Source organism: Vipera ursinii (assembly GCF_947247035.1).
Source record: "Vipera ursinii genome assembly, chromosome: 1".
In the NCBI taxonomy this organism is placed as follows: Eukaryota; Metazoa; Chordata; class Lepidosauria; order Squamata; family Viperidae; genus Vipera; species Vipera ursinii.
This window is the reverse complement of record NC_139512.1, coordinates 264,177,933-264,192,417: the sequence shown is the minus strand read 5'-3', so window position 1 is coordinate 264,192,417 and position 14,485 is coordinate 264,177,933. Positions and strand designations below refer to the sequence as shown.

At 37.7% G+C, this 14,485-nt stretch overlaps 1 protein-coding gene across 5 annotated transcripts in view; it reads right to left on the bottom strand.

The window, feature by feature from the left end:
• AKAP7 (A-kinase anchoring protein 7) overlaps window positions 1-14,283 on the bottom strand; it is a 95,634-nt gene extending 81,351 nt beyond the window's left edge. Inside the window, exons 1-4 of one of the 5 annotated variants that reach the window (XM_083379948.1) lie at window positions 13,867-14,283; window positions 8,061-8,198; window positions 5,546-5,691; window positions 21-157 (exon numbers count right to left, since the gene is read on the bottom strand). In XM_083379948.1, the coding sequence (XP_083236074.1) occupies window positions 21-157; window positions 5,546-5,691; window positions 8,061-8,198; window positions 13,867-14,164 (719 nt within the window). In that variant the 5' untranslated portion in view covers window positions 14,165-14,283. Of the gene's footprint in view, window positions 1-20; window positions 158-5,545; window positions 5,692-8,060; window positions 8,199-11,863; window positions 12,150-13,866 lie in introns of those variants that run through there. The other 4 variants (XM_083379949.1, XM_083379950.1, XM_083379951.1 and 1 more) reach the window with 4 other exon arrangements.
• Window positions 14,284-14,485: the final 202 nt, after the last annotated feature.

Below are 14,485 nucleotides of genomic sequence, written 5' to 3'. Positions count from 1 at the left end.
TTTCAGAATGAAACACGTACTTGCTAATTGCTTCTTCATTCGACAGATGCATCACTAAAAGGGTGACATGGAAAGAGCCATAATGAATCATAGCTTTGGAGAGCCTATTATCTTTTTGTATGATTGTGTTCTGAAGAGTCTGAATGCCATCTATAATCTAAGATAAAACAGAAGCATATAGAAAACCAAATTACTGTAAAGATTACTACAATTAACAGCAAAAGAAAAGAGGGAGAAAAAAATGAGCATTTTAGTTTTAGGTAAGCAAATACGATAGTCAGTAGGGTCATAGAAGAACACAACCAACAAAAGGTAAGTTATCCATTATGTCTTAGTGCAGACATGTCAAACTCACGACGTCACGTGACGTCGCGCGACGTATCGGAACTTTTTCCCATTGCCGGCAATGGGATGGGCGCGGTTTCTCCGTGACGCTCCAGCCCGCAGGCCGACAGTTTGACACCCCTATCTTAGTGGGATTTATGCCGGAAAACAGTCCAGTGTATGGCATTTCTTTTCAAAATTGTTCCACTGGACAAGTATATAATCATCTCCCTGATTGGAGTCTTAAATCTGCTTTGATAAATTTGAAGCTGGTGGGGAATAAATAATTAGTGGATAAAATGGCACCCTGCTGTCACATCTTGTTATGGTTTCTCCTTGCAAAAGCACGTCACTGTACACCATTTGTGCCTGATTATATGCTTTCACAAACTTTTCATTTCATTCATATTAATCTTAAGCAAAGGACATGGTGACAAATAAGCTTTCCCATTAAAACATGCAAATCCAATTGTAACACTGATTAATGAATACAATCATTGAAAAAAGGACAGACTGTATTAGCTTTTTTTCTGAAGAGAATTGTGATAGCATGTCCAGTCTATTTGATTGGAAATGCCAAAACAAAGCAGTAAAAGAAGCTATTACCACAAAACATCTGTGTTACATCAACCTCATTTTAACAGCAGGTATTGCTAGCTTGAAGGTTATAGGAGTGAGAACATGTAGCCCATCCTCAAGTATTAATATATAGGAATTAAACTCCATTTTATACCACATCAACATAAATTGTTTGTTTGTTCTTGAGTCATCACTGCCTGGGACATTAAATTCATACAGAGTTTGGCAAACAATTACAGGATTATAAAGTAACTCCACTGAGTTAAATCAACTGTCGCAATGGGATGGGGGATATTAGTATCGGTTAGACATTCACAAAATATATGAATAAGGTGCTTCCCTGTTCAGTGAGCAGGATCGTACATTTTTGTTGTTGTTGGCCTGGGACAAATTTAACATAATGGGAGAGAATGAGGGCTATAATATGTAGGGGGAGGATGCCTTGATATTCATTCACTGAGGGTTTTTAAAACCTATTTAGGACTTACATAAGTCTTTATAATGTAACCCCTCAATTCTTCAGACTGAACTAAACTGTACCCACAATATTTGTTGTTGGTAGCACTGTCAAAAAGTGTTGTAAATATGTTTTAAGTTGGATCCTTATACTGCATAAGGGGGTTGGACATGATGGCTACCTCAATTTCTAAGAGCCATACAAAATGGCCATAATTTTTGCATCTCTAATGTACTGCAGCCTAAATAATATTTAGAGAGAGTCAAATAATTATTCATTATATTACCCAGATTTGTTAAATTGGAAGAATTTTTTAATATGAAGACCAAGCTTACTTATTCATAATTAATGTTCATAGCTTTTTTTTTCAAAATTACATTCCAAGAAATTTCAAGACATTTCAAGGAATTTCTGGACTAACTCAACAAATTTATCAGAACTATATCAAACATATACGTTTTCTGCGTTTAGTAAAACAAAATAAAAAAACAGCAAGTAGGAAACGTTTTTTTAAAATGTTTTTTCTTGCCAATTGACAAGAAAATTATTTATTTATATCTACAATGACTATATCATCCAATTCCAGTGACTTTGGGAAGTTCAGCAAAAGAAACCCACCCCCATCACCCTAATCAATGGCCTGGGGAAAAAGCCATACTTTTAAAGCTATTTTAAGGGCTGGCAAGATGGAGGGGGGGGCATCCGACTCTCAGGGATGAAGGATGCTGCAGTAGAGAATGCCTGCCTCATATGTCCTGCTAGATGACATTGTTTAATTGACAGGACCAGGAGAAAGACAATTCTGCCAGATTTTTAATGACTAGCAAAAACAATGGGAGTAGGCAGACCTCAAATAACTAGGCTGTATGCCACTTAGAGTTTTTAAAGCATCTTGCATTGCACCTTAAATATAAACATGCACTCAAATTTTAAAGCATTATTTGGATAGTTTTGCATTATCTGAATGTGAGTTTTCAATAATGATATTGACAATGAGAAACCTTGCTATAGGAAATTAATCTAATTACTTTATTAAAAGAGATTTGAAAAATGAGGCTTATTTTGCTAAATCTATTATATTGTTTTACTTTGTGTTTCTATCCAATAATTACACATAAGGAAATAGGTTTTTTCAATATTACTTTGCTATGCAGAGAAACAAAGAAAAAAACTGGTAAGATTATGTTCTTTGTAGTTTTTATTTTTTATTTTTATTAATATATAAAATACAAAGAAAAATAGAAATAAGAAATCAAGAGAAGGAAAAAAGGGGACAAAAAAGTGAGAAAAGGGAAAAAAGAAAAAAAAGAAGAAAGAAAAGGTGTTGACCTCCAATTCTTTAAGCACAGTACAAGATAAAAACACTCCAGCCTCAACCTTTTACTTATACACATTAGTATATAACTAGCCATTTCTATAAATCTATCTAATCAACAAAACCAAAGTCAAAATTTCATTTTTTTCATCGCAAGCACAAAATCCAGAAGTGATATTCAAGTAGAAAAAGTACTTAAATATATTCTCCTCTTTGAATAAAATGGTCAATATAACCATTCCTGCTTTATCTTCCTTGCTGTGGAAATAATGTGTATTTCTATTTGCATCTAATAATCTTTGTGAACTATCACTATTTTTATTAACAGGGTTCACTGTATTCTTTCAGATTCTTTGACCTTACAGAGGAAAATACTCCTTTTTTTTCTTTTTTTCCATCCTTTTTAAAATGCTAAGGTTTTCTTTAAACACATTTCTAAAATCAAAAAATTCTAATACATCTTTTTCTTTAATTTCTTAACGTACAGGCTTTGAACTTCAGTATTAAATTTAGATCCCTCCCTCCAAAATATCCTTATAGAATAATATTTTTTTCTTTTATAAATATCCTTTTTAAAATTCAAAAATTTTCTTTAAACTATTATAACATTTTCTTTAATGTTTTTCTTTAAAGATTATGTTCAGCTTTATCTGTCTGAACTATTCATTTTCATATGCTACACGTAAGCTTCCGAGTAAAACTTAAGAAACACTATACAAGATGTTTACATTTTAATCTGAAAGCAGCAGGAAAATATAACATTTAGTCAGCTATGTTTTGTTTGAAGAAAGGTAAAGTCAAAGAAATCAGTTAAGATTAATCACAATTTAGTATATGAACATAACTGCCTTTAATAAAAAAAGAGCTTCCAATTTCATATCTGGAGCAGCAACAAGACTCAGTGCAATTTCAATTTAATGTGACTCCTAATTCCCAGCATAAGATTCTCTTTCCTGCAAGCTAAAATAACAGTATGAATTACTTGTAGAGTTAAGCCTAACGACAGGTTGTCCTTAACTTACAACCACAATTGAGCCCAAAATTTCCATTGTTAAGTGAATTACACCTCATTTTATTATCTTTTTGCCACATTGTCAAGCCAATCACTGAACGTGTTAAGTGAATCATGTGGTTCTTAAGTGAATGTGGCTTCTCCCATTGACTTGTCAGAAGCCAACTGGGAAGGTTACAAATGGTGATCACGTGACCCCAGGACAGTGCAATGCCAGTTGCCAAACAGCCACATTTTGATCATATGAACATGGGGATGCTGCAACGGTTGTCATTGTGAAAAATGGTCCTAAGTCACTTTTTTTCAGCACTATTGTAATTTCAAGCTGTCAGTAAACAAATGGTTGTTAAGTCGAGGACTGCCTATATAACTGTGCTTACCAAGAAGTATTAGTTGAGGGCTATTGCCTCCAAATGACAACAAATGAGTGCAAATTTAAGGGAAACAAAATTCAAAGAACAACATATAATAAGATAAAGAACTGGGTCAAACAAACATATTCATTTTACTGGACAATCAATTCCTTTGAACTGAGCTTAACTCTGGCAAATTTCATTGCCATGCTTTCCTGACCACAACTAGATGTGATCTGCCAGTATATTTTTTTGAAAGTCATTTCAAATTTACATCCGAAGTTGTGGCCCTGAATGCATCCAGGGAGCTCATGTCCAAGATCTGACCCCAATTAATTTTTCAAGATTATCCAGGGTAAGACAAACACTGTCATTTTGGTGAACAGTTAAGAAAAGCAGCGGTCAAATTATTTCAAGGTGGGGATAAAGTGGGGGAACCTAAAAAAACATATCCATAAATCTATCACTGACTTTCCAGCTTTCTTCAAATCATGCCTTCCTGGTAAGAGTAACAAGAAATGCTTTACGATAAGGTTATGGATAGAGTATATACAAACAACATGACCTTAGTTATTAAAATATACAACCATGAGAGTTGAAAGAAAAAGTCCAGCTAAGAGAGGAAATATCCCAGATACTTTTTGACTGGAGTCTTCTTACACCAGGATCCTATTTTCTACAAGATGAAATAACTCAATATATCCTTTTTGCTAGCTGTATTCGTAGCTGTAACTGTACTCTGCTAGTTGTATTCTACAATGATTGTGAGAATCATCCTAACTGCCTAGGTTTATACAAGACAACAAACTATAAAATAAAGAGAACAAACTAACCAGCCATATTTTAACCTAGTTTATTATGCAAACCCAAATATGTTGGAGGGAAAAAATGCTAGTTGGGCAGATAATTATTTCTCAAAAATCTTCCTGTTTTCAATCTACCGTTGCTTTCCTCACTTCTTCCACCCTCTTATTAAATTTATCTTTGATGTCACTGTTGCAATCAGAATAGGTGAGCCTTTTCTAGATAACATGATTTTAAATCAGACATGTCAAACACAAGGCCCGGGGGCCAGATCCGGCCCGCGAAGTGGTTTCATGTGGCCCGCGAAGCCGTCCTGGAAACAGTGAGGGAACGGCCCTCGCTGCCTTGGCCCTGGCCCAGAGACCCTCAGATCTGTCCCACTCCTGCCCAGGCCCCCATAGGCACCCTTGATGTGAACGATGTAGAGCTGGCTATCCCCACCCAGTAGGCCATACGCACTCTAGCCATGCCCACCCAGTAGGCCACGCCCACCCTGGCCATATCCACCCGGTCCCTTGAGGGCAACCGTAATGCTGATGCAGCCCTCAATGAAATTGAGATTGACACCCCTGTTTTAAATCAATGGAGTTCCTGTGCCAACAATATGAAACAGATTATTGTGATTAGAACTAAACTGTGATTTATTAACTTTATGTCATTTTGGCTACTAAAAGAATAGATTTTAAGGGGAAAAAGATCACCTGTGGATTTGTAATTGGAACAGAAATGAAATAATTGGGTCTGTCTTGGTTCTTCTTTTTCTTCTTTATTGTATTGTCTTCTTCATTCCCCTTTCCAGCTATTCTCTTTCTCTTCTTTTTAACAGATGGTTTAGATTTGCTCGAGGCTGGGTAGAAAGCAAAATAGTTATTATACTGTAAGCATAACATTTGATAAATACTACATCAAAATGCCATTCAGACATTATTTTATCCTCATTTTCAAATCTGAACGCTAAAGTTTCATCCTTTCTTAGTCAGAATCCACACCTCTATATTCTTCAAGATGTTTCTCTGTCCTTGGAAGTCCCAAAGCTGCTTTTTCAAAAGGCAACTGGCCTTTTTTTTGTTTTGCTTGAAGATGTTTCGCTTCTCATCCAAGAAGCTTCTTCACTTCTGAACTGAAGCTCAGAACTGAAGAAGCTTCTTGGATGAGAAGCGAAATGTCTTCAAGCAAAATAAAGAAAGTCCAGTTGCCTTTTGAAAAAGCACCTTTGGGACACCCGTGACCTGGATGACTGAGAATTTCCACAGACATCCACCCTTGGAAGTAATGCTAAGAAGTGCAAAAGAAAGGAAGAACTAAAAACAAAGCCCACATTTCCCTCTTTTTTCAATGTTAAAAAAAAAATACACTGCTTAGTACAAATCTGTCTCCAGTGCAAATATTTTATTAAGAAATAAAACCTGGAGCTTCCACATATTTTCAACTGCAATTCCTTGCCACTGGCTGCACTGGCAGTAACCAATAATAATTAAAGCCCAGAATCCAACAAAAGAGAATATATGTAACTCAGAGTTGAATTGTGGGGTCTTTGGTGCTCTCCAAACTTGCTGTTTGCTTGTCGATATTTCATTACCCGATAAGGTAACTGTCATGATTCCGATAGATGAGACCAATTAAAGCAGAACTCCGAAGATTGAGTTTTCCTCTAAGAACATGTTTATTGGCTGCAAAGTATCAGCACAGTCAAAAGTAAAACCAAGATTAAAGTTCCCTCCAAAAAGTTACATCATTACAAAGTTAACTTCCCTCCCCAGAAACTATGCAATCGACTACATTTCCCAATAGAATAGTTTGGCGGGCTTTCTAACATAAGGCTCAGCACCCCAATCTAACGAACAGGAATGACCTTGGTTCCCATGGGTCAGAGAATTGTTCAGACTAGCATAAAAATCCCCATCCCTCCCCCTATTCTGGTGACAACTGAAAACGAGCAAGATGGCTTCAGACAGGTTTGTTGCAAAGTTGACAGTAACTATCAGTACTAGGGAACATGGAATTTGTTACCTGTTTGTATACAAGAGCTTGCCCTGCCAGCATATGTGGGGATATGATTTTCTCTTTGCTAGTTCTTTGATTAGGCTATTGCCTTCTACTAGATTGCTCATCTGGTCTTAAACTGGGTGTTGACTGCTGCAGAGGATGTGTTTAAGTACACATCCGTGTTCAAGACATGCAATCTAGCCAAAACCAATACCCTAAATGAAGAAACTGTCAAGGAGAAAACCACACCCCCACCAACACTGGCAGGCAAGCTATGGTAGGAAGCAAACTCCATATCCCTAGCACTGATGATATGATCTAGCCAGGTAATGAAATGTCTGGAAATGAACAACCAAACTAAGAGAGCACTAAGCACTCCAAAGCCCAAAATATCTGGTACCAGTTTGCTTAATCCTATTTTTTTTTCCAGTTCAATCTCTAATACATTAATGGGAAAATCTCTTGCCTGCCCCAAACAAACGTTTGTCATAAGTAAAAATTCAAACTTTGAAGTTTCAAAAGTTTTAATGTTATAAACATAAAACACAGTGAGGTTAAGATGATTACGAAATATTGTTTTTTTTCCAGAAGGTGCACTTGTTTGTTCATTTTTTCTTTTATGAGTCACTCATACAATCTTGCTTCAAAATTCTTCTATTCCAGTATCTTCTATGGCACCTTAAATCCATGTCATTTTTTCAGAGTGCTTGTGTGAGTGTACCATTTCTGTATGTTTTGAAACGTAAAACTCAAATTATAACATGATTCGGTTCCAGGTGGCCTTTGGAGATTACTTATTAAGGCTTCCTCCTGCTCTGCTCCTAAAGCTTTAATTAGTTCTGTGTTCATACATCCTGGTCACACTTAATCTTTTAGTTAGTTGCTTCACATGTATAATCAAGCAATCCCACCTTTCTTTATTAAATGTTTTAACTGCATTTTTCATTATTGTAATTGCCCTTTTGTGGCATTTCGCTAGAAGGTTAGCACCAGCAAGCATTAGAAAGCAGGAAGCTTTTACTTCATAGACAGAATTCTTATACTGAATAATTTTGAATTCAAATATATTTCAGAAAAAGGAAATTTCTAGTCATTTCGAAAGGGAGACCTGACAAGACCTGGAATTTGAAATGGCAAAGGTTAGGGGGAAAACACTGGCTAAATGGTACTTGTTTGCTTAACAACGTGAATATCCAATCTAACAAAGTTTCATAGTTCTATTAAACTTACTGCTAAATTCAAGTTCAATATCTGCTTCACCAAATGGCATTTCCGCCATCAAATTATCAATTGAATTGTTAGAGCTGCATGATTTCTTCCTTTGCTTTTTTTGTTCTTTTTTCTTGCACTCCACAGTTTGTTTTCCATCTGGAATACATTTAAAACAATGAATTTGGTTTTAGATTTCATGGTTGATTAAACCATCACAATAAAATTCTGTTCTAGACTTATAAGCTCATTATAAGGCAGTTTTTCAAGCATAACATCAGAGGTTCTCAAAGCATTTGTTTCTCTAGCAAGATTAACTGATTTTTAAAGCATTAATACATTACAATAAGAGATATGCACACAGACACATACACACTGTGTGTGTGTGCCTGTGCGTGTGTGTGTGTATATACCCATTTGAAAAACAGGGATAAAGTTGATTCAAGTCTTTCATACTAATCTGCAGTTTGCTCTGATTTTTAAGTTTTGAAATTGGTATATATTTCTCTGGGTATGGCTAAATAAGTTATTAGCAGTGTTTCATTAATGTGAAGAAAGGTTGGTGACTCAGTTCTGCGCTGATAAAATGATTCAGCCAAGATACATGCAAAGGCTCCTCATAGCTGGAACTGTTAAATGGAAACAATGTTATCATTTGTTTAGATTTAGATTTTATTAGTTACCATTCATTTCTTGTTTACTTATTAACTTATATAAAAGGGTGGACCCACACTTTTAAATAAACATCAAACTTTTTTTTCTATTCCGGCAACTCTACTATTGTATTATAATTATGTATGTGAGAATTGTTTTCCATTTTGATTTAGGTTGCAGATCCAAGCAGATTTAGAGAGACTTGTTTGGGAGTCTCGGAAATCTTGCTGGGTTCCCCAAAGTTTGCTTCAAAAAAATGAACACAGGATTCCATCCTGAAAAGCAATAACATCAGAATTAACATATTTAGGTTTTGCTCTGTATCTCTACATTAAATTTATTAGCCATATTTTTAACTGTATCATATCCTTCGTGTATTTTTCAGAATACCATACCACTATGATTATAGCATGAACTATAATGTTCTGTTATGCTTGTGCCTTTAAAAAAAGAGAGGTTAAAATTCTTTGGTGTGTTTGGTTTTTTCTTTTCTTTTCTTGAGGCTGTACACTAGTGTGGTAATGGCAAACACAGGTGATACGACACCAGGCCTTAAGACCTTCTAGAGCAGACATGTCAAACCTGCGATGTCACGTGACATATCGGGACTGTTTTGCCATTGCCGGAAATGGGGTGGGCGCGGCTTCCCTGTGACGCATCCGGCCCGTGGGCCAGCAGTTTGACACCCCTGCTCTAGAGGACACTCAAGAAGACCCCTGCTCTCACACGGCCTCTGGGGCCTCATGCAAGATGTTAGAGTAGGGGTCTTCAAACTCGGCCCTTTTATGACTCATGGACTTCAACTCCCAGAATTCTTCAGCCAAGCACATTGTCTGAGGAATTCTGGGAGTTGAAGTTCATGAGTCATAAAAGGGCCAAGTTTGAAGACCCTTGTGTTAGAGTGAAGTAAAAAAATCTCCCGTGACTGCAGAAAAGCACATTTCATTGCCAAGGCTGGATATTCCACCTTCACCCCAGGGGCAATTCGGTAGCAGAAGAGCACATTCTATTCTTAAGACATAAAAAGAAACCAGTGGCTTGATAGATGGAGTGTGAAAAAAACCAAACATTTCATCCAGATTATTAGTGTCCTGTATAGTGTTACCTGGATACCTCATCCCTAGCGCTAGGGGAGATAAGCCACCTGATTACGAGCTAATTGGCTTCAGTGTTCAAAAAACAAGGAAAGGATAACAAGGATAACTGATCCTGGAGGCTGTACAAAAACTGCAATAGCTGTTAGATGGTGACCCATTTGGGGGGGGGGGAGAAGACTTCTCTTGTATGAATGCTAAGATGGACATCCTAGATGAGCAACCCTGTCTTCCACCAGTTAATGGTTTTAAAACCACTATTGTGCTTTTTATCTGGGGAGGGAAGGGGAGAAGAAAAATTGCCTGGGCCAAAATAAGAGGCATGAATTTAATTTGTTCTGTTTTAGAATGACAGCTAAAAGCTTACAAATGCATGCACCATGTGGCAATTTATTGGGAAACTGATCAAAAGTTCCTTTTAGGTGCTGATCAAATCTTGTTTTTGCCATCTTAAATTTCCAAAATTATTACAAGTAAAAGGGCTATTATGTGAGAGGTTAAAAAGAGAGGTTATTAGTCTGAGTTTTGGTCCTCTATGAAGACATTATTTAATGAAACAAACAAAAGGTTTGATGAATTTCCCTGATGGCTTAATTGCCCCATTCGCAACACAAAGAAATGTGTGGTTTGGCCATTATATAAACGTAAGTACTATGAACAATCAATACACGACGAAGCAGGAACTGCTGAACAAAATGATTTGCCGTATTATCAAGTGAAGCAGATATTCTTTCTCTCATGGGAAATTATCAAAAAAGGATGAGACAAACAAGTGAGTCACAGTCATGAGTGGATAGTCTGCTGGTTAACAACAATAGATAGTAAGTTACTTCAACAGGTAACTGTTGATTATTGTCATTTATTGTCCTATAATAATAATTAATAATAATAATAAACCTTTATTGTCAAAGTACAACATGTGTACATTGAGATTAGCTGAGTCTTCCCCGTGCTCTCTCCCCCCAACACACAGTGACAACAAACCCTCCATCCCACCACACCATGTGAACCAACTACACCACACACCGGCCTCCCAAGTCAATTCTGCATAAGATTATGTCCCATTTAAAAGCCTAACAGCCCACGGATAAAAGCTATTTTTCAGCCTGTTGGTACGGCTGGCTATATTCCTATATCTCCTACCGGATGGTAGGAGAGTAAAGAGATACCGTCCAGGGTGTGAGTCATCCCTGAGAATCTTCCTCACTCTTCCAAGGCAGCGAGCCCTGGCGATGTCATCCAGTGGTGTCAGGGAACAGCCCACAATGTATTGTGCTGTGCTCGCTACCCTTAACTTTCATTAAAGAACCAATTCACAAAAAAGACCAATTATAGTTTGCAACCCAATCTGTACCTCTAATATTGAAAGCTTTTGCTCTCATTTTCTGATACTGTCAGAGACTGAAAAGCTTTGAGTCCTGCTGTAAGTACCAGGTTGAATTTAATGGCCTCAATGATTCCTTTCAACTCTATGACTGTATTATTATAAAATAATGATAATCTCTAATTGAGTACTGTAAGCCTAGGATTAGGTAGTTTCTCAGAATATACTGTTCTTTCCTTGTTTTCAAACTGAAGATGAATTTTTAATTATGGAGAAGCAGAGGTGTGGTTGCTACTTGAATGGAAGGCATCTAGGGAATACAAGAGATGTAGACTAGATTGAGAAATCAAAACAACACATTAGAAAATGGCTATGGCAAACCACATTTGGGACTGCTACCAATAAAATTATATAAATTTATTCATTATATCATCAGGAATCGAGCCTGACCTGGAGTATCTACTTCAGAGAGATTCATAGGCTGCTCTGTTCCTTATTACTGAGAAACAGCAATTTGAACCAGATTCTGTTGTAAATATTCAATTTCTAAAATATGAACACACTTTCAGGAATAGACAACATGTGGTTTTATAACTAGGTTTTTCTTTACATACAGAAGCATGTGTTCCTTAATTATTATAAATTTTGCAAGTCTGGAATGCCTCAGATAAGCTTTGCTGAAGCTATACAAACTGGATCTATGAATACATTCAACTACTATTCACAAATATTAGGAGGAACATGAAATATACCTGCATTCAACCCTTGCATCTCCCAAGATAGGTATTTCCTCATTAATTGTGCTATCATATCTGCCCTTGAGAGTACCAGTTGTTAACTAGGAACTAGGGTTTATTTCAGCATATCTTGCATCGTAAAGGGTTTTGTGTTTTGTTTTGTTTTTTGAATCACAGTGAAAGAAAAGTACTCCATTTTGGTTGTCTGTAACTAACAAGAGGCAACATTTTAATACTGGTAGTCTTTGACTTACGACCACAATTTCTGTTGTTAATCAAAGTGCTTGCTAACTGAGTCATGTCTGATTTTAGCTTTTTTGCCATAGTTGTTAAGCGATTATTAAGTGTATCATATGGCTGTTAAGTGAATCTGGCTTTCCCCATTGACTTTGTTTGTCAGAAGCCATCTGGAAAGATTACAAATGGAGATCACATGACCCCGGGATGCTACAACCATCGTAAACACTTGCCAGTTGCTAAGCACCTGAATTTTGATGTGGCTATGAGGATGCTATGAGAGTTGTAAGTACTTTATTTTCAATACTGTTGTAACTTCAAACCAGTGCTAAACCGGTTGTAATTTGAGGACTATCTGTACCTGAATAACTCTTGTCTTAGGTGGTAAATATGAATGCACCTCACTGATACTTTCCCCCATACTGTATTAAAAAGTCTATTACAAAGTCTGAATTGCTGGCAGCTGTTGAAGTAGACTAGATATTAATATCACTTTGCTTTCTAGGTGGATTTAAAAGATAGAAACTTTTACTTTCCCTCAGTAATTCTGTTTCTATGAGAAAATGTAAGGGGAGGGACAGAAAAAACACCTGTAGTTTAATGCAAACTAAAACAGTTTGAATTAATGGAATAAGATGGATAGAAAATGCAACTTCATATTGTACCATAAAGTCTATCACATACCACCAAGTTTTAATCAAATGTCTCTAACAGGATAAACATATGGTGAAAGAAAATAAGTTAATGGATTATGCCCACTAAAAAAAGAATAAAATAACCACCTGAAGTAATACATGTAAAACCAAAAGGTGACTTAACAAAATGCAATGACTTCTAAGGCAGCTGTTTACTTTCTGGGCCAATCTGGAGCACAGAAAAATTGTGCAAATTGAGGTTTTATTACCCTTACCAAATGTTTGCTTAAAAAGCATGATGTAATAAATATTGGCATGTTTTATTGTACTTAAAAGCTCACTTGCTAACACTTTAATAAGCCCGTCATAATTGCCAGTCCTAGCGGTAACCTCCAGCTGCCAGTTACATGACAAACCAGCAGCAGGATTAGACTTCATCACTAATTAGAAAGGAGGCCATCAAAAAAATATCAGAATGGCAAGCTAGACTGAAATTTTTTACAAAGGTGACAATGGCAAGCCACTTTGTATTCTTGCCAAGAAAGCAACAGGGATATATATACACGTGTCTGTATAATATCCAGAAGTTGACTGAACTGGACTCAGCCCAATTGGTTTGTTTCCTTTTAAAAGGATTATCAGCCCTTTTGTTTTCCTTTTGTGGAATAATTATTCATAACACGTGAATATGTGCAACACTCATGATTATTCATTCACGCACCGGGTAGTCTCTCTAGGGCAGGCGTCTTCAAACTTGGCCCTTTTATGACTTGTGGACTTCAACTCCCAGAATTCCTCAGCCAGGCAAGCTGGCTGAGGAATTCTGGGAGTTGAAGTCCACAAGTCATAAAAGGGCCAAGTTTGAAGACCCCTGCTCTAGGGATTCTGATACCGTTACGATGACCGAGCTCCCTTTTTGGGCTTGAGAACTTGCGGGCCAGCGTTAACTAAGCGCCGGAACAAGCATTGCACAAGCTTTAGAGGAAGGGAGGTTACATATCTGCTACTGCCAAAGTGAAAGGCAAATGGAAGTGCACCCCCCTTCCCACGTTAAGAAAGGAAAAGTTGAAGAGAAGGGTGGGTCTGCTGGACGCTCCTCTCTTTTGGCTTTGGGGCCGCTCCTAGCATTCATTATCTCCTCCTCACCGATCTGTTGTGACAACTGCTTGCTTGCAGGGGGAGGCTGAACTTTTTCTCCTATTCCTCGTCCAGCTTCCTCCTCCTCCTCCTCCTCCTCCTCCTCCTCCTCCGCTTCCAGCCTTTGGGAATCCGCCCGGAGAGGGGAGGACCCCTGGACAGCCATAACGGCGCCGGAGCACAAAGATCCCCGTCCCACCTCTGGGGGCGCCCAGGGGATCCGGGGACTAGAGGACCCAGCTGCCTCTGCGGCGAAGCGAACGGAGCGGAGAGTCCGGGAAAAAAGTCCCAGCAGTTTCGGTATCATGGGTCCGGCTCTCGCTTTCTCCAGGCACCTACGGAAAAACGGAGGAGTCAAAGGAAAAGCTCCACCGGTCACTGCCGTTCAATCGGCGGAACAGACACGATGCTTCTCCCCGCACGTTAACCTTACGGAAAACTACGACTCCCATCATGCAACGCAACAGCCGAGTGGGACCGAACTCAGGGGAAAGGCTGGGCCGTGTATTGTGACGCCGCTTCGAATGTTTATTGAGAGTCGACGGCGCTAGGCCTTTCTGAACGGTGTTCGTCGTGTGTTACCTGTGTGAAAATAATTTCCAGTTCTTATTATTTCTCCCTCTCTGAA